Source organism: Cyrtonyx montezumae, unplaced genomic scaffold (genome assembly GCF_038088225.1).
Source record: "Cyrtonyx montezumae isolate F1298 unplaced genomic scaffold, pur_monq_1.0 scaffold_10, whole genome shotgun sequence".
NCBI lineage: Eukaryota > Metazoa > Chordata > Aves > Galliformes > Odontophoridae > Cyrtonyx > Cyrtonyx montezumae.
Genome location: NW_027071826.1, coordinates 24,185,236 through 24,209,521, shown reverse-complemented (window position 1 = coordinate 24,209,521; position 24,286 = coordinate 24,185,236). Strand labels below are relative to the sequence as shown.

Here is a 24,286-nt window from a genome sequence, read left to right as displayed (position 1 = left end):
ATTACATAAGAAATATTCAGTTGGACATATCATGAATTAAAAAAAAAAAGGAGCATATGTTTGTACAAAGTCTGTGTATCTCTGGGAATATTTATTGATTGGCTGTCCTTACTGAAGATAAGAATAGGTGAAGACCCCAGATGTATTTTACCAAATTATGAGGATTTATTAAGAACAGAGGGTTGTGATACAGTGAAAGATTGCATATCCAGAGCTCAATATGTACATAGCATATGATACTTGTACATCAGAATTTTCCAAATCTAAGAATCTGCAGCCAGAAAATAAATCCTCTGGGAATTTCAAATAATATTTTTTTTCAAATATTCTTTCTTGTCAGCAATTGTAAATACAATTAAGATGTGAGGGTGATACTAGGATATTTTGAGAATACATTCTTTTTCTTTTTTTTTGAGAACAGAGAACAGTTAAATTTCATTAAAAAAAAAAAAAGGAAGTCTCAGTGTGTTCAGACACCAGTGTAGGTCAGGAGATGCTGCTTTTTTCCCATCATGGTTCTGGAGCTTTCATTGAATCGCCAAGGTTGGAAAAGACCTCCAAGATCATCTAGTCCAACCCACCACCAATTTCCACACTAAACGGTGTTCCTTAGTAACACAGCTAAATATTTCTTGAACTCCTTCAGGGACAGTGACTCTACCGCCTCCTTGGGTAGTCCATTCCATTGCTTGACCACCCTTTGAGAGAAGAAATTTTTCGTAATGTCCAACCAGAGTATCCCCTGGCTCAACCTGAGGCCCTCTAGTCATATGGGAGGAGAGGCTGATCTCCTTTCCACAGCCTCCTTTTCAGTAGTTCTAGAGAGCTATAAGATTTTCCTTTATCATTCTCTTCTCCAGACTAAACAAACCCAGTTCCCTCCCTCAGCTACTCCTCATATGACTTATTCTCCAGACTCTTGATCAGCTTCATTGTCCTTCTCTGGACATGCTCTAGGGCCCTCAATGCCTTTCTTGTAGTAAGGGGCCCTAAAGTGAACACTGGTACTCAAGGTGCAGCAGCATCAGAACTAAGAACAGGGTGACAATTACCTTCTTTGTCCCTGCTGGGAACACTATTTCTGATTAAAACCAGGATGCCATTGGCCTTCTTGGCTACCTGATATTGTTATCCAGTGAATCAATAGATTTCCCAAAACTCAGGACTCAGCTTCATTTTGTGAAGGGAAAGCTACTTTGCCTCCATGTAGTCACCAGGAGACAGCACTCATGTAACTTAATACTTGTCACTTTTGGAGTCTTTATTTACAGTCTGTAGCTTCAATAAAATGGTGTGGTTCTTGCCTCACTTTTGTGTTAAATAAGAACAGTTGATATTTATATGTAGGTGCATGGTGACTGTAAGAAATAAGTGCAGAGAACTTCATAAGGTAATTTTGTTTGTTGCAGCTTGTAAACTGTGTTATATATCCTTACTGCTAGGGATGACATTAATGCGTTATTTTAAAAGCTGCTGCCAGGCCATTGCCCATGCATTTTCCATAATGTATATGTGCTCATGTATGATATTTAGACTGCTCCATAGCTGCAAATGTGTCTGGAAAAATGGCTTTGATTAATTGACTTCCCTTTTCTTCTCCTTTCCTCTCCTCAGATGCAAGAGCTCAGTTTGTTATCAGGGGAGATCAGAGGAGAGGAACAGTGTACCTAGGTCACACGCTGTTAGAGTTACAATTTTCCAAATACCCCAAGTAAAGAGTAGGGAATGGGAAGTATCCAGGATGGGAGAGGCCTTCTGTTTGAAGGCCCTTCTACATTACTGTTGTTTGGTCTGATTTTGCCTTCAGCTGTGCAGATTTGTATATGTACGCATAAATATAGATAGATTTACATATATAGGTAATGCTTGTTATATTGTCAACTCTGTTTGCCTTTTTTATGTGTTATATTTTCAGTCAGGTGAGCATGAAGAACCATGAGCACTGATGCACTCACTGAAGACTGTTCTTTTAAGTGTTCCTGGTTAATTTGTTCCTTTCTGTTAGGAAATCGCCACTCATAAAAACTTACATATATGCATGCAGTTCAAAAGCCAAAACTCACACTTCAGCTGACAGTCCTTTGCTTCTGTGGGTATTTATACTTAAATAGTTCACTCCTTTTGATGTGTATGTGCTGATAAGAATTTAATCCTGCTAAACTTCATGTATGTTCATAGTATTTGTGGCATGCATAATTTATCCATAAAATCAGAATTTTGTACAAGTAGAATATTGCTATTCAGGGCCCAAAGTTTGGCTCCATCTTTATTCATCATATTTTACTTCTTCAGTTAACGTTATTACTGGTTAATAGGTGCACCTGAAAATCAAGCTGTATTGTAGTATCTGGTAAGTAATGTTAAATGAATCTTTTATAGGACAGCAAGTCTCTTTTCTTTCTTAATGAAAAAGAATACCTCATCTTTTCCAATTTTCCTATCAAACACATCCACATCATCTTGAGACACTGCCACATCCAGCTGCATCTATACTCAGCTTCAATTATATGAAATTAGACAACCTACTCTCAGGTCCTTTAGGTTCCCTTTTGCTGTGTGAGGCACACACATAGTGCATTTCCTGTGAAGTGCATGATTACAAACTATTCAGTACAAGCCTGTTTTAAGTAAACAGTAAATTAAATATTGTCAGTGCCTGTTCAGACAGGCTCTTACAAAGAACTTCTAGGTTTGGGTTCATAAAACTCTAGCTTTAAGAACAGGCCAGTCAAATTTCAGGCATCATTTTTCCTTTTTAAATTCTTGACTCGCCGGTTGTTCAATGGCGAGTTAAAAACATTATTTTCAGATGCTCATACAAGGAAAACTGGGATAGACAAAATGCTGAAGGTAGCAAAATTCTGGCTTATTACTCAATTTAAGTGGAAAATTCTCAAAAATATTCTGTCACTAACTGTCAGGTAGACTGCTGCTTTAAAGACTAAGGGTTTACTTGAGCAATGTTCCTCTTTCAACCATGACAAATACAGTGAAACAACATCATTTTGTTACAGTTCTGGCTATATTATTTTCTGTTATGCCAATCAACCTGACTACAGGAGTTAGGAAAGAAAAAAAATTGTCACTTTCCTAAGAAATGAGGACTTCTGAGTATTTTGTGGTATCTTCAGTACCAGAATTCTTGGTAGTACTTGGAGAAATATAAATAAGCTTTATAGAATCCAGAAACTACAAATCTGCACTTACAAAGTCTACTTTAATCACTGCTAGTTAATTCATTCCAAAGAAAAAGCAAAAATCTTCTCTTCCAAGGAGTCAAACATTGTTTTCATTCATTCTGTAGGCATTTCAAAGAGAACAAGGGTTGCATGTGTGTGTTAAGGGCTGCATGATTGATGATTAAATATAGCAAGAACTTCTTTGTGTATTGTATTTTTTTTCTCTTTCTTACATGCAAGTGTGAGTGAGAAATTCTGCCAACTAATTCATTAATTACTCCAAATGAATTATCAGTGGTGTACAAAGTGTCATAACAGAGTAGATCGTGTTTTCAGTTCACCTCTGTATTAACAGCTTTCAATACAATAAAAAAGACACAAAATTGAACAACTAATAAAAAGATTAGAGTAAAAAAGGATGAAAAATGCTTGCTTTACAAATTAAGAATGCAGAGAACTAAAGCAATGTGATTTGTTCTTTGAAAATGGGTTCGTGATCTAACTCTGAAACAATAGACTTGTATGAGTGCACATAAGGCCAATATGTTCAATGCTGTAATTTTTTTATAGTTTCATAAATAGTTCTATCATCATCATTTCAAATAAATCTGAAAAAAATCAAAGCTCATATGTGGTGGCATAAATTTAGTGTATTTTATAGAACACTGTTACTCCACATATAGCCTACAAGTTGTGACTTTTCATAAAAGCTAATTAATTTCTAGATTTGTCAGCTGTTTCAGCGCAGATGCACTTTACTGATCTAATGGAAGCATTTTGAGGCCAGATCCAAAATATCAATAGCTTTTTGCATCGCAGATTAGTTGGACAACTGGGTAAATGGGGATGTGTTTTTTGTTAAAAAGCAGCAAGTAGTTTTGTATGCGCGTTTTATGAGCGTCTGATGCTGAGATTTTTCCCTTCTTTTTTCTTTATTTTTTCTTTTTTTCCAGAGTTTTAAGTTGAATGTTGATAGCCACTGTGCTTTAAAAGAAGCAGTGGTAGAGGAAGGACGTCAACTTCTTGAGCTTATTGTATCTCACAAATCAGGTAAATCCTTCTGAAATATTGCAAGTCTTTATATCTCCAGACTATTAAAGAATGAAGAAGTATTGCTGTAAATTACTGCATATATTCACTTCCTTATGTATTATTAATATTTGCATTATCAGATTGACCTTCAAGATTTATAAATGTTTCATATACTGCATACAATGCAGTGATACTTATAAAATGAAATACTGCCTGCAAATAGTCTGTTCATTTTATTTGGGTCTTGCTGCTCAGTTGAGTTTCAATTGAAATCACATCAGTGAAAACTTTACACTGACACATTCTTTGATGTAGGTGCTATGAAAATAGCATAAAGATAATGAATTAGGATTCCAAATATATACATATATGTTTTTACATACCCTGAATGGGTAATTGCATTGTTAAAATTTTATTTTGTCTCTTAAACCAATTCTTACATAATTTTAATATATTTATGAGGAATAGATTAAAATTAAAAATGCCTTTTTCCTTTGGCTAGGCTTGTATTTTTTCTGCAGAGGCCTTAAATTAAGGGGAGGGGGGAAGTGACGCTGATATCCCTTTCTCTTTCCCCACCACCTCCTTTATTTTTAGACGTGTGCATGACTTGTATGACAGTAGGATTTTAATCAGCATATATTGCTATGTAATGCCATCTTCATTTTGCATGCTTTTAACCCAGGTAGAGGTTATTCCCCAATTCACAATTTTCTGATCATGTTATACATTGTGCCTCTATTGTTTCACAGTGTCAGGCAGATCTCTGTAATGTGAGAGCTGTAGGAAATCACTGACTTCTGTGCATAAACCAAAAAGGTATAGAAGCTATAGCAGAGCAGGGTACTGCATGTCATACTGTACTTAGAAAGTAGTAATGTGAAAACTATGGAAAATATGAAAAGATGAAGGTAGGAAAAAATATATTTGCTAGATTATGATATGTTTAAAGATCAGATGTTAAAGGGTGAGATTACCATAGCTTTTCCTACTGCAGTCAAAGTTTATGTGGGATTTTCCTTTTCTTGAATTTTTTTGCATAAACAAAATAAAAATATAAAGTGATGGCTGAAACAATTTTTTTACCTTATAGCATTGTTTACAGTGTGAACAATAGTGATGCTCTTGAACTCGCTTCTGAGAAAATGCACTAAATTTTTGGTTTTGTTTATTTAAATATCCTGCTAATTCTTTGATTAAGGAATAGCAGCAGTTGAGTTTACAACTTACTTTTTTCCCCTTCGTTTTGGAGAAGGACTGAAGGACATGCTGCAGATGATTGCAAGTCAATGGAAGGAGCTACAGAGGCAAATCAAACGGCAACACAGCTGGATTCTTAGGGCTCTGGATATCATCAAAGCAGAGATACTGGCTACTGATGTGTCTGCAGAGAATGAGGAAGGGACTGGGAGCCCTAAGGTAAGTGGCTTGAAGTTTGCCTTATTTCCTCTTATTTCCGTCTTCTTTTGAACTAGGCACCACTGAAGTTTTCTTTCCACCCTAAGGCTTTTCATTTCTACTGGGTAAATTTTTTTTTTCTATAAACAAAATGAAATGCCTTACTCTGAAACAATAAAAAATCTTCGAACTTTCAAGTTTTCCTGGAAGACCTTTCTCATTGTGTGCAGAGGGGCATGAGGGGGAACATAAAACATTTAGTAAACAAAACATAAAGCATCTTTAACATGAATAATCAGAATGGTTTTAAATTGTTTTGTTGCAACTATAAATCACTATAATCAGTGCAATCACTCAGCTCTGACATCCATTAGCCGCTTGGTTACAGCAAATTAACAAAGAAGAGAGAAAGTGATTCATTATCTCATTCCTGTTAATGACTATCAGATGCATTGCTTAATTAGGGGATGGCCATTGTAGTGGGAAGAAGGTCATATGCCTTTTCACAAATCTTTTTCCTCTAACTCTTCCATAATAGTGCATGTGCTGAATACAAGTACTTTAAGAATAAAGTATTGACACCTATAACCATTTTGTGGATATTAATTATCAAAGAGGGCTATAGTACTTGCCAGTTGCTGAACTTGAAACTTGTAAGAGCACTTTGAATACCAAGCATACTAATTCAAATTGCCGCAAGCAGTGTAAGGACACTGCACACAACACAAACTTATGGCATGTATTAATATCAGTACAAAAAAATGGTTGAGAGGTAGCACTGGAAGGTGTTGTTTTTTCCATTGCATCCTAAGCAACAAATAATACAGCAGGGAGTTTAGGAACTCTTAACATTTTGGCATGCTGAAGGCTGAAATCAAGATACATGTTTCTAGAAATAGCAGGTGCTTGTGCTGAGTAGATTTGATTCTGATACCAGACAGTTCTTTGTGTTGATATTCGCTGCTTTCTCGAGACCTGTTTATGTGGTGGTTTTTGGCTAAGATGTCACTGAATGATATGATTTTCTTATCATAATACAGGAAGAAACTATAGGTGGGAAATGCTATTTGAACTAATATGCAAGGTAACTTGTGTGGTTCAAAATGATTCAGTGTCTCATACGTTTTTAGTTTAGGAATTAGGTGGTGGAGAAATTCTTGGTTTCTCAGTTTGGTCTTTTAAAGTAAACAACCCAGCTTAAAGTTGACTTGACACTCCCTGGTTATATATCTCTGTTCCTCTGAACTGGTTGACTCTTCTGTGGGCAAACGCCTAACTGCTCAATCAAAATCATTACATAAAAAGTGTTCTAAAATACATCTTGATTTTGCTGTGAAAATTATGGAAATCTGAACACAGAATGATTACATTCAGATATGCTTAAAAATGAAAAAATGAATGTATAGTTTCTGTTTCAATATTTTCTTATGTGGGTAGGTAGCAGCTCCTTGCCTAACACTTTTTATCATAGAGATAGGATCCTGAAGCAATACTTTTGTGCCTACACCTGCATAAATAAAAGCACAAGTGACTGAAATGATCAACTGAAAAGAATTTTCAGGTTATTTCATTAATTAATTCATATTCCTATATGGTTCTTGTAGGTATGGGCAGTAGTACTGTCAAAGCCATCTACTTATTCATGCTGAAAGATTAACTAAAATTAAAATACATTTGGTATTTCAACTGTAGATTTCAGTTTGCATTTATTTCAAAAGCCAAAAGAAACCTGAGAAGTATAATAGAAAATCTGAAGATTCCATCTGGAGGGTATTTTTCTTTTTTGACTTGCTTGAGAAACTACAGAAACAGTGTTGGCATTAGAAATCTGTGAAGAAATAGGAAAAGGAGGAATTTCAAAGACTCTAGGAAACCTTTCCCTTAGGAGTTTTTAAATGTTTTTTTTTAGCTCTATGGCATCTTTTCTGCAAGGAATAGTTGAAAGGAGAGAGGGAGATTCTGCACTCCAGAAGTACATCATCAACATTTGAATTGAAGAATTCAGATTTTGCTAATAAGATTATTTAGATTATTGTATGTATTTTTCTAACAGCTTGTACCTTTAAATTCAGTGCAGAGATTGGTGTAGAAGACTTGAGGTTTTTTAATATTTATGACACCTACATTCTTCTAATGTACTGCATTCTTTGTATTAGCTCTTAAGAATGAAGTAATATCTCTTTTTCTATGTATTTACCAAAATATTTCGTCGTTTATGTATATATATAAAAAAATATTACTGTGTTCATCTTAAACTGGATTATGCTAGTTATGAGTTTTCTACTCCATTCAGAAATACCTTTAAAAATAAATCTCAGAATTGCCACTGTGCATTTTACAAAATACTTGATCTATCATTATTAGAGATTTCTCATATAATGCGTGTCATCCTTTTAGACGGTCAGTTATTTAGCAATAAGGGGTTTATTCTGATAGTAATAGTAAGTAATATTCTAAAATATCTGAAAATGAAGAGGAATATTTATATCCATGTGCATATCTGCTTTTTTTTCCACGTTCTCTTGAGGTCTCAGACCTCTTGTCTTAAAACTTACATCTTAATAATGTTGCCAGTACCTCTCTATCGAGAAAGGCCTATGCAAACTTTATTGCTCTCAGTAAACAGTGGTATTGAAAAATAACACAATGTACTTCATTACCATGAGCCAATGAGTGTTACTGCCCGAATATGATGCTGGCCTATTTTACTTCTGGTTTAGTGGAAAAGTTCATCGCTTACTAAATGTATGTAGTCTATACTTCTGGACATATTTCTTTCCAGAATAAGTACTTTATTTCTGAAAAATATTTGTACTTCTCTATTCTAGCCTCAGAGGAATAACTATGAGACTGTGCTTAGAACACTGAAATCTGACTTAGTTGTCACAGGTAAAAAACACTCCTGGGAATATTGTCTTATCTCTAAAATGACCATGTCTGTCAGCTGTTGATAGAAGCATTATAAGAAGGATTATAAGAGGTAAAACAAACAAAAAAACTTTTTGATAAAGTAGAATGAAATTGTAGAACTAGTGGACAGATCTACTCAAGTGTTCGAAGTGGTTAAACAAGCCTCTGTCTAAATGGAAAAAGAAAACCAGTGTAATTCCCCCTTGATATGTAATTAAACATCCCACATTTCCAGCATCATCTCCCACTCAGTTGTGCATAATCTTACAGTTTCTACAGCCATTCTAAGCAAAGTCTTCCATATACAGAAAAGTGATTTGCATAAAAAGAAATGAAAACTCATTGAAGCTCTTTAATATCTAACCACATTTTATGATGCTGGGAACTGTCCTTGACAGTTTTATAGTGACACTGGTCTCAGAACTAGTGGGTGGAATAAACACTGTAGTCAAGAACAATTACATCTTGCTCAGCATTATAATATGAGACTAAATCTGCAAAATGGAGAACAAACAGGGAATGCTCAACTTTTTTTCATAGGAATTTTGCTCTAGCCCTCTGATCATCTTTGTGGCCCTCCTCTGGACTACATCCAACACCTCTAAATTATTCTTATGCTGGAGGTCACAGACCTGGATACAGTACTGAGGATGATACCTCACAAGAGCAGATGAGGACAATCACCTCTCTCTTTTCACTGGCCACTCTTTCGATGCAGCCCAGGATACAGTTTTCTTTCTGGGCTGCAGGCACACAAGGCTAGCTCATGTCCAACTTTTTGTCCATCAGGACCTCTAAACCTTTTTCCACAGGGCTGCTCTCAGTAAGCTCTTCTTTCAGTCTACATGCACATTTGGGATTGCCCTGACCCAAGTGCAGGGCCTTGTTGAGTACACTTGATCCCAATGTCTATGTCATTGATAAACATTTTCAAGTGCGCCACTCCCAGGATGGACCTCTGGGGGACACCACTTGTGACCAGCCACAGAGAAGTTGTGAAAGAACCAACCATGGAGCCATATAAGACCAGGCCAGATGGGGCTCTGGACAGCCTGATATAGTGACTGACAACCTTGCCCATAGCAGAGGGATTAGAACTAGATGAATTTTAAGTCAATTCCTATTTCTAACCCATTTGGTGTTGCTCACAGTCCTTTCTTTACTGCTACTAATTGTAACTTTTCATTTGATAGAAAAAGAATGTACAAATGAAGTGTTTTGGCATCTTTGTGATTTGTGTAGAGAAATACCATATTTGTCATTACATTTTTTTTTCTATTTCTCAGTATCTTTTATCAATTCTAAATTTCTAAATATGCAGACATCAGCATGATGCAGTTGGTTGCTCTGAAAGTAATGCCTGCTATATATTTCCATGGAAATACATTCTACAACAAAAAGAAAAATAACGTTATTTGATAGACTGAATTCTCAGCTACAAAACAGTTTTTCAGCATAGCCATCACCATTAGCTGTCCATTTTTATCAACAGTGAGCAAAGACTGAATGCCATGCTCATAAAAATTTGCATCAGCAGAGATGTCCCACTGTTTTACAGCCAATATGATGGTGTAGTTAAGAAAATGCCTATTCGGTCCATCCTTCATTGGCATGAACAGATAGAAGTCAGAAGGTGCTGAATCCAGTGAGTCTTGTAGGACAGTCAAACCAAGCTTGTCAGTTTCCTCCACAGTCTTCAAACTGGTATTGGGACCGGCGTTAATCATGTTGCAGTAGAAACTTTGCCTTCTTTTGCCTGAATCTCAAAGTTCAATCCTTGTACTTAGACTGCATAGCAAAGTAGTGATCAAAGTTGATGGTTTGTCTAGGTCCCGGGAAATCCAGAACTATCACTCCTTTTCTATTCAAAAAGACAGTGCACATCACCGACAGGTACATCTTGAACTTTTCTTGGTGGGGAATTCATATGTCACTACTACATGGACTACTGTTTTTACTCTTGCTCATGGTGGTGACACCATGCCACAGGTATGTGTAATCTAAACTGTCACCTTCAGCCTCATAGTGGTTCAGTAGGTCTTTAGAAATTTACCTACCGTGTTCTTTCTGTTTCTATGTGAGCATTTGTGAGATCCAGCTGGCGCAAACTGCAATATTTTGAAGTTTCCACCATAATTTCCAACACATTAAAGCCAATATTCAGCTCTGTACAGAGTTCCTTCAACGTAGTCTGCTGATTCACTAGGATGAGCGGATTGAGATTTTCTTCATTTCATAGTATGACAGCTGTGCATAGCCATCTGGAACATGGCTTGTCTTTCATACTGCTGTCACCACCTCACTGTATTTGCATCCACTGTTTGGTCTCCATAAATTTTTTCAGCATGGAGGAATTCAGTTCCATACCTTTGCATAATACATACATCCTAGTCAGGTGCCATTTTGTCGGACTGACACTGCTGCCATCTGTCTCAGCTACAAAATGTAATTGAATATTGGTGGGGTGATTCTACCTCTACTGCCACACTGCCAACATCCACCTCTGACATCTTGGGCCAGCATAATAAAACAACAGGTATTGCTTTCAGAGCAGGCATTGTATTAAAAGCAACACACTGGTATGTTTTTTGATGCCTTCCATTACTTGAAAGCATGGAGAGTGTCAGCAGAAAGCAAGACTTCATTATCTAGTGTTTTTCCTTACATAACCACTTTGAAAATTGAGCTTTAAGTACTCTGTGTTGGAGTATTGCAGGTAGTATGGCTTTTATTTAGAAGTTGTTAGATGGCACATTCTCTTTTACTTAGTTGCTCCTGACAAAAGAGCAGGAATAGCATATGCCAGAGGGATCATTTTACTTAGATTGATGAAGTTTAAGTCAAGAGGAATTCTAAAACTTTACACTTGAAACTGAATTTATTTCTCTTGCAGTCTCTCTTGCTCTCTTCCATGTTCACAAATTTAGAATCAGATGTGTGCATTAAATCCTGTATCTCATGTTGTGTAATAAAATGACAAGTAACTAGCCATCACTTAATCAGTAACAACTTGAAAGATAATGAAATGAAAATCAGATTTCTGTCTCCAATATTGAACATATATAGAAAGGGACTTTCATCTGGTGATACAGATGCCATCCTGATCTGTGTTTATCTCATGGCTTAATCAAGTATTTTCTTGGAATATTATTGTATAAGGAGAGTTGGTGCTGGTGCTTTAGTGGAAGGCATTTTCTCTAATATATCCATAATAAGCCATATTCCCATCTAGGTGAGAAAGTTCTCTGTCATTAATGCAACACCTTGCAGATCAGACATTAAGCCAAAATTCCAAATATCTTTATCCAGGCCTTCTTCCAGCTCACTAGTTACGATCTGCCATCTAAATTTTTTGCGATATCAGCTGTGAGTGTATTTATCTCTTCTGTTCAGAACAACTGCAGAGCTTTGGGTACAGTTTAACAGTCACTACTTTTTGCTGCTGAATATCGTACATTTCTGGAACAGAGTTATTTATTGACAAAACCTGTGCCTTGCCAAGAGAGCTCATCTCTTTTTGTCGTACTTTGAGGGGATATTTTCTTCAGACAACCAGAAGCTTTCAAAAACCGATGAAAAACTAGTCATGTAATCCCTGTACAGAATGTTTTCTATAGGTTTCGAACTCAGTACAATCTTAAACTGATACATTGCACACAGAATAATATTCACTAAAACCTTCTCTTCATAATAAAAATGCTAAGATTCTTCTCCCATGTATTTTGTATATATCTAACCTCACATAAATTATACAGTAGAGCAAGTCTTGCTTAGCTAAAATGCTTCAATCAGGCAGGTAATTTTGGGGTGAAGATTATAAGTTTCCAAGCTTGTAGAATTTGAGTTTTAAAGTCATTAAATCAAATCGTTTTTATAAAAAGCTCTGTTAAAGCTTCTCTGTATCACTAGTTAAATGAATATTTTGTTAGTTTTTCATGAAACTGTGTCCCTGAAGTCTGAAGGTAAGTAAACCTGGCTCCCATTTTAGCTCAAGGATAGTTTATTGTATGACGCTACTTCCAGGAATGTGACATAATTTTAATGATCTTTATCAATCCAGGTTTCTAAAATTTTTCCAGGGCTCTTCATATTTTTCTGTTTAATCTAAAAGTAAACTCTCTGGTTTATTAAGCTCTATACCAAGTATAAAATGTTAGAAGCCAAACTGAATAAAAAAAAGTGGTACAGTATTCAATTCTGGTGCAAAATGTATTCACATTTTTAATCCAACACCTTCTAATATTTTTTGCAAAGGTAACATAAGCCGTATAATAACTGAAAATGTGAACAAGAACTGCAAAGTCTCTGTGGTCTCAAGCTTGTGTATTTTTTAACAGTGGTGATTCTAAATACTGTGTATTGATTACATTTTTGCAACCCTAGACTCTTCAACAGACTATCACTTTTAATTGCAATGGTTATGCTGAAACTTTAGTAGCAAAGATATTACAAATTTGGAGTTTAAGTATAGGAGGTCAAGTTTCTATCAAAGCATAGATAAAGTTCAGTTTGAAAGATGCTTTAAATCTACATCACTCCACTGAGAACAATTGCAGACTGAGAACTTGATGAGAACAGATATTTAAACCGATATATGCCCAGGGGGCAAATTTTATCATAAATGCTATTTGAATCTTTGAGCACTATTTTCTGAAACTCTGAAAGTGTATTAGGCTATGGTAACTTCACATGTGGATGAACTCTGACAAGTTTTATTTAGCCAGAATTCCCAGTTGGGTTTGGCCTATATTTGAAAATGTAGAAACATGAGTGTATGTGTGCATGAATTCATATTGAGCACATTTATCTTAAATCAGTTAAACTAAGTATTAACTACCCAATGGCATTTGATTTATTTTTTTCCCGTGTCTGTTCTTTCTCTGTACAACTGTACTGATGCATTTTGTTCTGTTGTTTTTAATAGAATGTATTTTCAGTAGTGAGTATTGGAAAGCTTCTTTCATATCTGCCTACTTCACATGCTTCTCAGATTTTTAGAGAAAGCTAATTTAACAAATTCTTGGTAACATGTATGCATGAATGCACAGGTTGATTTTACTGAAAAGTAGACATCTCCCACTGTAAAACCAAAGTTTAGTGCCTCCTTTACCCATAAACGCAGGATAGCCTACTAGAAGTATTGCTTTTCTCCCTTTTTGTGAGTGCTTAGAATCCTGACCATTCAAATCCAAGTTCATATAGCCAAAGGAGGAATAAAGCCTTTTTAATTGACCTCTTTATTGAGTCTTAATTCAGAAAACGTTGGAACATACTAGAAAAAAAATCATAAATAAGAGAATTAAAGAAAGGAAGCCTCGCTGACCTAAAATGTGAACAAGTTTGTGGTTGTAAATAGTAATAGCAAGAATAGTAAGAGATAGCAATCACTAATTAAGCAAATTATTTGATATTTTGGATCTATTCAGTTATCTTTCAGTATTTATTGCTGCTTCCTTGCACTCTGTGTCATATGTTGCTCTTCAAACCAGTTCAGGATTTCCCCAGAATCACAAGCAAAGCACACAGATACGTATGAGGGCACTTTTTACTGTCTCACTTCTTCCTGGCCAGATGCAGATCTGCTGGCAGGATTGAATGCCAACTTTTTGTAGCTATAGTAACTGCTTGCAAACCAAAATGTTTCTGATATGCTCAAATAAAGTCTGAATGTGTGTTCTACCTATATGCTGCTTACCAGTCACCACAATGATAAATATTTTAGACTGTGCTGGTAACAGAACCTGAAGAGCTATAAGATAAGTTTACAGGATTCCTTTACTTTCTCTGCAAGGCTATTTTGCTTGTCTGACTCTGGTAGTGTAGGCTTGAATGGGGTAGACTCAGCTTCCTTACTGTACTGTAATGCTTTCTCTTTTTAGTGCCAAATCATTGCACAATATTTAATATTTTAAAAAATTATGCTTATAAAGCTAATTTCCCTTTTTTTATACAGTCTCCTAGAAACCCTGTATTTTATACGTAAATGGCAACTTAATACAGATGCTATTGCCAATTGTAATTATGAAAGATTGTTGCTTCTGTTAAAAGCATTCTATCTTTGTCATTTTATTAGAATTATATTGCTGCTCTGAAAACAAAAATTATTTCTTTATGCAATTGAAGAGTGACTGGCATGGCACTCCTCTGATCTTTCAAAAGAAATTCTACTTTCATTGCTTTTGTGCATTAAATTGAGTGTTCATATCTACATAATAAACTAACATCTTATAAATATTACTCTGCTTAATTATCAGTTCAATATTTGAGTTTTTGCTGTTATGGTTGATGTCTAGGAGTGATTAAATGTGTAATAGAGAACAAAAGGAACATTGATGTGAACAAAGATACTATTAGATAAAGGTAAATTTTATCTTCTGCATATTTTTAATCTTTAAAAAATATTTTAATTACATTTATATTCAGTGTGCTTGGGTGGCTTTTTTTTCAGTTCAGCTCCTATTTTTGTTATTCAGAACAGCTTATAGCAATGATTTAATCTGCAGAATCTTTCAGTGCTAGTCTCAGCTGTATACATAAAACAGCTATTCTTCACTGGGGTGGTCACAAAAGGGAATTAAGGTAAAACTGTGAAGGAAAAATCTTCTTGGACATCCTGCATTTTAAATAAGACTTGTTCTTAAATATCTTGTAGCAGAGTACACTTGGTTACACTTAAACTTTAGATTGAGAGCAGTGTTAGAGATTTTGCTGTTTTTTAAGCTGGACTATTAGAAGGTAACAGAATGTGTTGTGTGATCTGATTTCATTATATGTGTCTACAATATGGCAAAATAAATAACTATTTCAGTAGAGCACTTAGTAAAAGCATATTCAAGTTTGTACGTCAGCTCTAGTAACTTGTGGGTAATCCTACCATTATATCAAGTTCTTAAGTATTTTGACAGGATTTTTACTTAAGCCTTCCCTATAATACCTCAGTTGAGCTTCACTTACTGATATTACAAAACTGAGTAGTTACATGAATTTGGAAGATGCACTAGGGCCTGTATCACATTAGAAAGTTAGACTTGTTTCTTAAACTCTTGGAAGTAACTGCAGAAAAATAAATGGAGTAGTAGTGTACTTAGCCTTATCCCGTGGGCAACTGTAAACATTAATAACAGTTAACCTGTGATGGCTTTAAATGTAACAAGGGATTTCTGAGCAGGAGACAGGTGGTATACCATATTCTTTTATAATCGCCCCATAGCATGCTTTATGAACCATCATCAGGCCTGAGTGAAAGAATAGCTCATCTGGGCATGTACACTTCATTTCTTCATCCTCTTTTTCTTCTTTACAGTCACGTTATAGAAAAAGGCTATGCATTTAGAACAGAAGGCAGAATTAATTCTTCAGTTTATGAAGCCTAAGAACATCACACTTATGGTTGATGCTGACAGGTCATATTGTCCCTTATGGGATGTAGAAAAATGGGGAAGAAGCACAGAGAAAAATGCTGAGGATTAAGTGCTTGAGAGTTTTGTATCATATTCTGAAATGCTGTCTTAAAATGTATCAGAAGTCTGGAATGGTGCATTTTTGGTTGCTTACTTTTGAGATCTGTCACTTAAGTTCAGTGGAGACAGGCAAGAAAAAGTTGACTGAAGTCAGCTTGTCTTTTCTGTCCTTGCACTTGGTTTGGCAAATTCACCTTAATGGTAAGAGTTAATCTGTATAGGATATGCTTCCTACATTTGAGGTACAAGAGTTGAGAGCAGTGTGTAGTAACCAACTAGTATAAGAACTGAAATATGTCAAGGAAAATGCAAGGAAGTTTACTATTTTATAAACTTCGGATGTAATAAGATGAAACAGCCCCAAAACAAGAAGTGTCACTATGTGCCCAGGCATTTTCTTGTATATTTCAAAATGAATGGATTAGTTTGCAACATTGTTTATTTTTGTTATCATCCAGTCAAAAACAATCAAATTTAAAGGTTACTTCCATAGGTTTATACTCTAATAAAATGCTTTTGAAGTATATTGTTTATCTGTTGAACAAGCCCAGTATTAAGGAAATAAATAGAATGTATTTAGGTTCATATTTTTCCTAGTTAATTCATTTGGAACTTGTTTCTTAAAGGTGAAAGTAGCTATATTTATCTCCTTGGAGCTACCCCTGGTTCATATTGCTAAAAAGACTTCTATCTGTAGAATATAAGCTAATTTAAATAAATATAAAGCTGAAAATGAAAAATGTTGATTTCCAATTCAGTAAATCCTAGTAATATTATTGTAAGTTTGTTTTTAATTCTTGAAAAACATTAAAATTAACTTTTCTTCCATTTATGTAATGTGTATAACTAAACTTCCTTCCTACTGTGAGACAGTTTCATTTATTGTTATTTGTAAACAGCTTAGTAAAGATGCATAGTGGATTAGTCTAGAAACTCCTTGAACAGTTTCTTTTGAAATAACACTACATACGTTAAGCTCAATTACACATCCAAACAGCCACAGCACACTTTTGGTAATTTATTCATTGATTTAACATAGTACCCAGAAGAGTCATGCCTGCTGTCAATTTTGTAATATATTATGTTTTAAATATACTCATGCTCACCCATGCACGCCATTAAGGTGTGCATAAACCTGTGTTTTTCTCTCTTGACAGCTATAAATGTTTGTTATTATTACACAAAACATATGTTCATGTTGTTTTTGTCTAAATTATTCTATCTGGGGCTATAAAGTTTTAATGTTATTAGTTGCCCTTAGAATTTTAATGTTTCAGTGCTGTAACCTTCTTAGGATTTCTCCGCAATTAAATAGAAACTATTTCAGTAGAGCCTGGAAGAACAATATATTTTATACAAATAATAAAAAGATCCCTTCTTGCTCCATTTTCTTCCAGTGTAGTAAAGTATTTACTTGACAGAGTTCTGTATACAGCAGTTTTACCTGTAGTGTTTTCCAGAACTGAACATTGCTTTATACTTTCCTATAGTCTTGTTAAAAAATAAAAAAATAAAAAAAAATCCAGCATCAGAGATGTAAGCAGTTTGCTCTGAAGGTCCCCTGCCTGTTGTACTCTGCTGTCCCCTTACTGCACAGCATGGGTCCATTGCAGAGAAAACCTCAACCAACATGAGAGAGATAATATTGAAAGAAAAGCTGATTTTTTAGGCAGTGGCATGAGAGCAGGAAAATCATTTGACCAAATATCTCCTTTGTTGTCAACTAAATAATGACAGTGTTGACAATAGCAAAATGTAGATTTCATTTTGCAGATGAAGAAGCTGAGTCAGAGGGATGAAGAAGCTTTTCCTATTTACAGTCATTAGGAGTTTTGACTTCCAGATTTGAGCTTGTTCAGAGAGTAATTCTCACACCTCAGAGTAACAAAGATTCATTTATACCTAATGCTTCCAGGACTCAGCCAAAAGGATTTTTCATTATGAAAATTAGCTCTGCCCACCTAAATTTGATTTTATCTCCCCTTCTTTCTTTGCTCTTCTTTTTTTCATTTATTCCTTCATTCACTTCTCCTTTTCACATATTTTATACTTCTATTCTTTGTCTGTGTTATTCTTTTTCTCTCATTTTTCCCCCCGTACTTTTGTCCACACATTATCAGAGAGTCCTGTGTCCTTTCATCCCTCAAAATTTCATTTTTCCTACCTCATTTTCCCTAGGTATCTCAAACCTACCCTCAGAACTGCTGTTTTACAGGACCACATTTGCTGCTCAAAAGGTGTTTCAGAACACCCTAATTCTCAAGATGTTAATTGTATCTGAGGTTTTTCCAATTACATGGTGAACTTCCACATTGGAAAGAATAAGACAGCAGCCTTCTGTTGTCAGAGCTGAACAGACAATAATAGAAAAAAATGTACCATTTGTTGAAGAATAGAGATAACAGGGAAAAAGCAGTGTGTCAAGGTACTTGGTTAAACAATAATCTCTTACAGAGTGCTCATTACTTCTAAATAATTGACTGTATTGGAAGAAAGGTTTCTATGCGAGGAGAGGTTCAAGAAGGTCAGTTATCTAGTGGTAATGACCGTAGCGGTCATTAGAGGGTATTAATGCTATTAAGAACAGAACTTTAACTTTTTATTGAAGTTTTTATTTAAATTATATTAACTTTGATTCAACTTTTAATTGAGGTGCAACCATCCAAATTCTATAGTCAGGAACCAAGAAGTAATGAACATAAAATTGCATGTTCGTCTGATAGGCTGATGGGTGTTTAATATATTATAATTTCAAGAGTCTCTACAGAGCCGTTATTAGTGTAAAACTATTCAGAGGTATTCTATTAGAATTAGGGTTGGATGACTGATTCAGGAACAAATCCTGGCTGGTATATATGGTATATTTTCTGAGTCAAAAAGTACATCGTTTTACAAATACAGTTGCATGTGGTCTCGAAAGACTTGCTGAATTAAAGCAAAAATCCTTTGATGCCTAAAATCATCTGTCTTACAACCTGATGCAAGGTGCTAGAGGCACTGAATTTGCTCTGAATTGAGTTTATTGTTCCATACTAAGTTCAGTACTTGTTATACAGGGAATGTCCTGCTGCAAGTAAGCAGGGATGGTATTACCTGTTGTACTTGCTATCACTGTAAGAGTCAGGGCGTGGCTGGGACTCCAAGGAGCTAATAGGTGAATGAGCAAAGACATTGGTAGCCCTCCTTCTCCTTCTTTCTATGTTTGTTTTTTTGTTGTTTTTTTTTCCTCTGGAGAATTTTATGAATGCACTGCTGAGTCTGTCTAGAATACTGGAGGGCGAAAAGAGATATGAGGCTGCAGAATGATCTCCCAGGGGAGTGGAGGAATGTCACATCTCATGCCACCTTGCAACAGAATATTTTGTCTCTACCTTTCTAACCTGGGGACAGAGTAACATAACTTTAAAATAACAACTGAAAAACTAACATGCTACCAGAACAAAATACTGAACACTTCACTGACACTGGGGGATGATGAGCAAAAGGATGAATGATATGATAGGAGCTAATCACATTGCTTAGTGCATATTTGGGCAGGTGCTAAGAGACTTTGGTAAGAAGGGAACAGCAGAGCTGCGCAGAATCTTCCATGCTGTCATGGCAACTTTACAGGATACAATTTGAAAGCCAAAAGCTATGTTGCATTTATTAAAAACTGACATTAAAAGAGATCTAGCAATCTTCTGAAGTAGCCAGGGAAAAGAATCTAGGGTGAGTTATTTGTAACAAAGGAGCATGCTATTCAAAAGATCGTTTACTGATTTCATGTTAACACAGCAAATCAAAACAATAATGTTAAATAGCAGCAAATTCTGGCATTATTATCTATCAGGTAGTTGTTTTTTTTATTTGATTTTTGTTTGATTGTTGTTTTATTTTTTCTTTCTTTTCAATCTAAAGACCAAACTCATTGCCAATTACATGTGCCCTTAATATAAAAAAAGAAAAAAAAGTATTCTGGCTTTTGGAAGTATTATGACTGTTTCCACAATTTCCCAAATGATGTTTAAGTTGCAGTTCTGTTATTTGTAATATATTTATTTATTTTCATTTCTTGAAATGGTTCACAGTTCTACAAAAACTTCAGCTGCTAGAATTCTTTGAATTTCTTTGTGTCTCCTAATTACAGACTTGGGGGATACTCTATATTAAACTGGTCTGGTGCCACTTTCTGCAGGGGAATTTACTATATGAACTGATAATGGCTTTTTTCCTGTGGAAAAAAAAAACACAAAAAAAGTAAACTGCTTTACATTTTTGGTAGGAAGCCAGGTTTTTGTCATTTAGACATGTCACATCGTTATGAAAACATCATGAATCATAACACAGCATAACAATGTGATTTGCTGAGATGCTGACTCCTTTTGAAAAATTGTAAAGAGATGCATGCATATTTCCATGCAAAGGACTACTTGAGTATTTTGGAACGTTTTCCTGGGGCTGCCTGTTGCAATGGTCTAATGTATTAGCCTTTTAACTGGGAGAAGACAGGTTCTAATAAGTGACGTGCAGTGCTTGTCAGTTCTGCTTCATATGTATGTGACATTTTCATAAAATCATTAAGCAAAATACTGAGTGCATTCGGGAGGTCAATTAGTCCTCTGCCCTTCCCAAAAATCACATGCTCATACACACAAAATCATATCTGAACTGTTTCTACTGTATACTTTACTCTTAAAAACAGTCAGTGGAGGTTATTCAGTAGCTTCTAAAACAGTTTATTCCAGAGTTTTGCAAACTCAAAAGCTTTTTCCTACTGTCTTGCCTAAATTAATCTTGCAGCAGTCTGTATGGAGTTGCTCTTGTCCTATCCACAGCAGTAAAACCTATATAACAAGTTTTAACATATTTGAAGATCATCATCGGTTTGCTATTCTGTGTCACAGTGTTCTAAACTATAAGCCCAGTGTAAAACTGAAAATAAATTAAAATTAAGATGAATCTAAAAGTAATCAAAAGAAACAACATCCTCTTCCCTTTGCCTGTTGAGATTCAAATGTTTTCCCAATAATCTGCACTTCTGCATCCCAGAGAATCTTTGCCATGCCAACACTCACAGGTAGGCACTTCCATCTGCCCTGACACTTTGGTGCTGACTGCCACTGGTTCCACAGGTTCATGATGCAAGGTGGGCCTGAAAGTTGAAGCACTGTGAGAGTATGTAAAGGAACCACATTTAGACATTTACTATCTTTATACAGATAAATGTACTGTTGTTAGCCTACATAGTTAATAAGACATGTATGCCAGATTACCATAAAAATGTAAATACAAATATTCAAAAGAGGAAATAGCTACAGATTTTTAGAGTGGGCATAAATGAAGTAATAAAGTACATTGTGCATCTAATGTACTTTAAAGTTACATTAAAAAAGTTGTTATTCAGCCTATTTGCTGATTGCATTCAGTCACGATGGGAATTTGACATGGTACATGAGTTTTCCATTCAGATCTTATGGGAAGTCTAGGCTGTTTAAGTCTTTTACTCTTCAAAACTGCTCTTTTTGCCTTCCTTAGGGAAGATCCTCTGCACATCTTTTTTATTAGAATAAAGTATGTTTCCCTTTAGTAACTATATATAAATATCCCTTGATTATACTAGAAATTATCTTTGACACTTAACTGGTTAGTAAACAGCTGTTTACTCAGAGAGATGTATTGTGTTCCCCTACTCCTTTGTTTGCTACTTGAATTTCTCCTCAGTGTCTAATATATTTTATGCTGGACCTTATGTTCTGTAATAATTTCTATGTTAAAAAAGAGTCAACCGTTCTTAGCTTATTTCTGTCTCTTACCTAAACCTCAACTTCTTGAGGCCCAATCCTCAATTTTCTTCTTTTAAGGAAACCTTCGTAAGTAAGTAAGGTTGGAAGGGATCTCCTCTGCTACATTGCTCTGTTCATCCTTACTGTGAAGAATTTCCCACACACAATTGTGAGGAACTTCCTGTGCTTCAGTTTGCGACCATTTCCCCTCGTCCTATTGCCACACACTGCAGAGAAGAGTTCAGCCTCATACTTTTGCCTCCTGCTCCTTTGATACTTATAGACATGGATCAGATCCCCTCTGAGTCTTCTTTCTTCAAGGCTGAACAGGCCCAGGTCTCTCAGCCTTTCTTCATACGAGAGGTGTTCTGCGGCCTTTATCATCTTTGTAGCTTTCTGCTAGACTTGATTTCATTGAGATCCCTGGCATTTTGAACCAGGGAGCCCAGATCTGGACACAGTACTCCAGGTGAGGCCTCAGCAGGGCAGAGTAGAGGGGGAGGGTCACCTTCCTCAACCTGCTGGCCATGCTCTTTTTAATGCACCCCAGGACCCCACTGGCCTTCTTGGCCACCAGGGCACACTGCTGGCTCATGGCCAACATGTCACCCACCAGGACACCCAGAGCATCCCTCTCCTCAGGGCTCCTCCCCATCAGGTCAGACAAAGGAACTATTGTCATGAGTGAAGTTATGCATGTTCTTAAGTGTTGCCAGAACTGAAATGCATGCAGAAGCATACCATGATAAATGCTAACAAGTATTACTGGTAGTAGTTTGAGAAGCAGAGGATACAGTAGGTATATGCATACCATGTATATGTATCACGACAATATCCCCTAAAATTTAGAAGTCAAAATCACATTTTTTTATTACAGTTCTTTGCATTTTCAGGAATTTTTCCCAGAGTCATGGTTGTGTCAGAGGCTTTATTTTCAGAGGACACTGAAGTCTGGAATGATTCTTTTGTGTTAGTGCAAAGACAGTGCATTTCCTGTTTCTGAAGGATTACACTCTCTTTGAAGTGTGCAATGCAAAGTGAAATAAGGGCAGTTTTCATGTTTTGCATTTTATTGTGGGAATTTTGAGCGCAATTGACATGAGTTGAGTTTCTTCTTTATATGAGTACTGGAATCATTATCCCCAAAAGAATTGAAAAAAAATCACTTTAAAAACTGTTGACTATGAGTAAACATGAATCATCTTCCAACAATTCTCATATGAATTGGATTGTTCTGCTCACATGTACTATGTGAGCAACATTTTGTCTGGAAAGTCCAATGACCATATATTGATTTTTAACTGTAATTGAAATAGCTTAGTGTTGCATGGTGCCTGGTTTCAATTTTAGACTTTGATTTGTAGGGATTGTGAACTAATCTTGCCATTGCATGTTACATTTGTAAACCAAAGTTTTATATTGTGCTGATCAGACATATGTAGAAGATTACAGCTGCACTGCAGGCATGCACCTGTGCCTGGATTTCATCTTTTCTAGTCTCTACTCAGAACACATTCTCTCAGATAATGTGAGAAAATGTATGGTGAGGGAAACCTATATTAGTTTTTAGACCAGAAAAAAAGTGGATAGAAAGAAAGATATGGTTCTGGTTTATAGTTACTTAATCAGAGGGAAAGAGATGGAGGCATTATTAAGAAGCTCATATAGCATGTCAGAAACAAGATGTGTCCCTTACACTCAGTTCCTCTATGTGTAGTCTTTTTAAGTCTAGCCTCCTTCATTTTTCAGTCTTCTGATTGCTGTTTAGAATAGAAGGCCATGTAATAATACTCTTAATTAGCAAAGTCAAAGAGTGGTGGAAGAGATCACAGACTGGTCAGCAGTGATATTACTTTTTTTGCAACTAACAGCTTGTCTGCATGGTGAACACCTCAGAAACCTTATGAAATCTGATTTTTTTTTTGTGCTTAAGTTAAAGAGGATTAGATTCCCATAGAGATGTTCTTCCTCAAAAGTGCAGTGGCCTTAGCTTGCACTAGCTCCTTAGAGAAGGATTAAATTACAGCAAATTAAGGCCACTTTATTCCTGAATAAGTGTCCACATGGGGGATAAATACACTTTAACTTACGCACATTAATTTTGCAGCATTAGTTAATTAATCTTATAAGTCTTCCCAGATGCAGGCAAGCCCACAGAGAGGTCTTCCAGAGATGTTGATTCCCAAAGTGCTAGCTGAATGGGTTGTTTTTGCGTCTCCTAATATGACATTTTCTGAAGAAACAGGTTCTTAAACATTTAAAATTCAGTATTTAAACATATGACCTCAAAACAATGAAGCAATGAGAACATTACCTCAATTAGATGATACTTGTCATCATAATGGTTCTGAACTTTTTCCAATTCACTAAATAACTGTAGTCTGTGAAAGGGGAAAAAAAATCGTAATCTTGGGGTTAGATAACATTTTCCACACCATACTATGATTTTAACTAAATATAAGACCTATTACACCTGATTTGCCATGTTAGTATCAGTGACAACAAAGCAGTTTGTGGAAACATCCTCATAATTTGACTGAAA

At 35.6% G+C, this 24,286-nt stretch overlaps 1 protein-coding gene across 1 annotated transcript in view; it reads left to right on the top strand.

Moving 5' to 3' along the window:
• Positions 1-24,286, top strand: part of AKAP6 (A-kinase anchoring protein 6) — a 212,747-nt gene that overhangs the window by 66,578 nt on the left and 121,883 nt on the right. The window contains exons 5-6 of the mRNA XM_065753759.1: positions 4,133-4,229; positions 5,467-5,630. Coding sequence (XP_065609831.1) covers positions 4,133-4,229; positions 5,467-5,630 — 261 coding nt within the window. The remainder of the gene's footprint in view (positions 1-4,132; positions 4,230-5,466; positions 5,631-24,286) is intronic.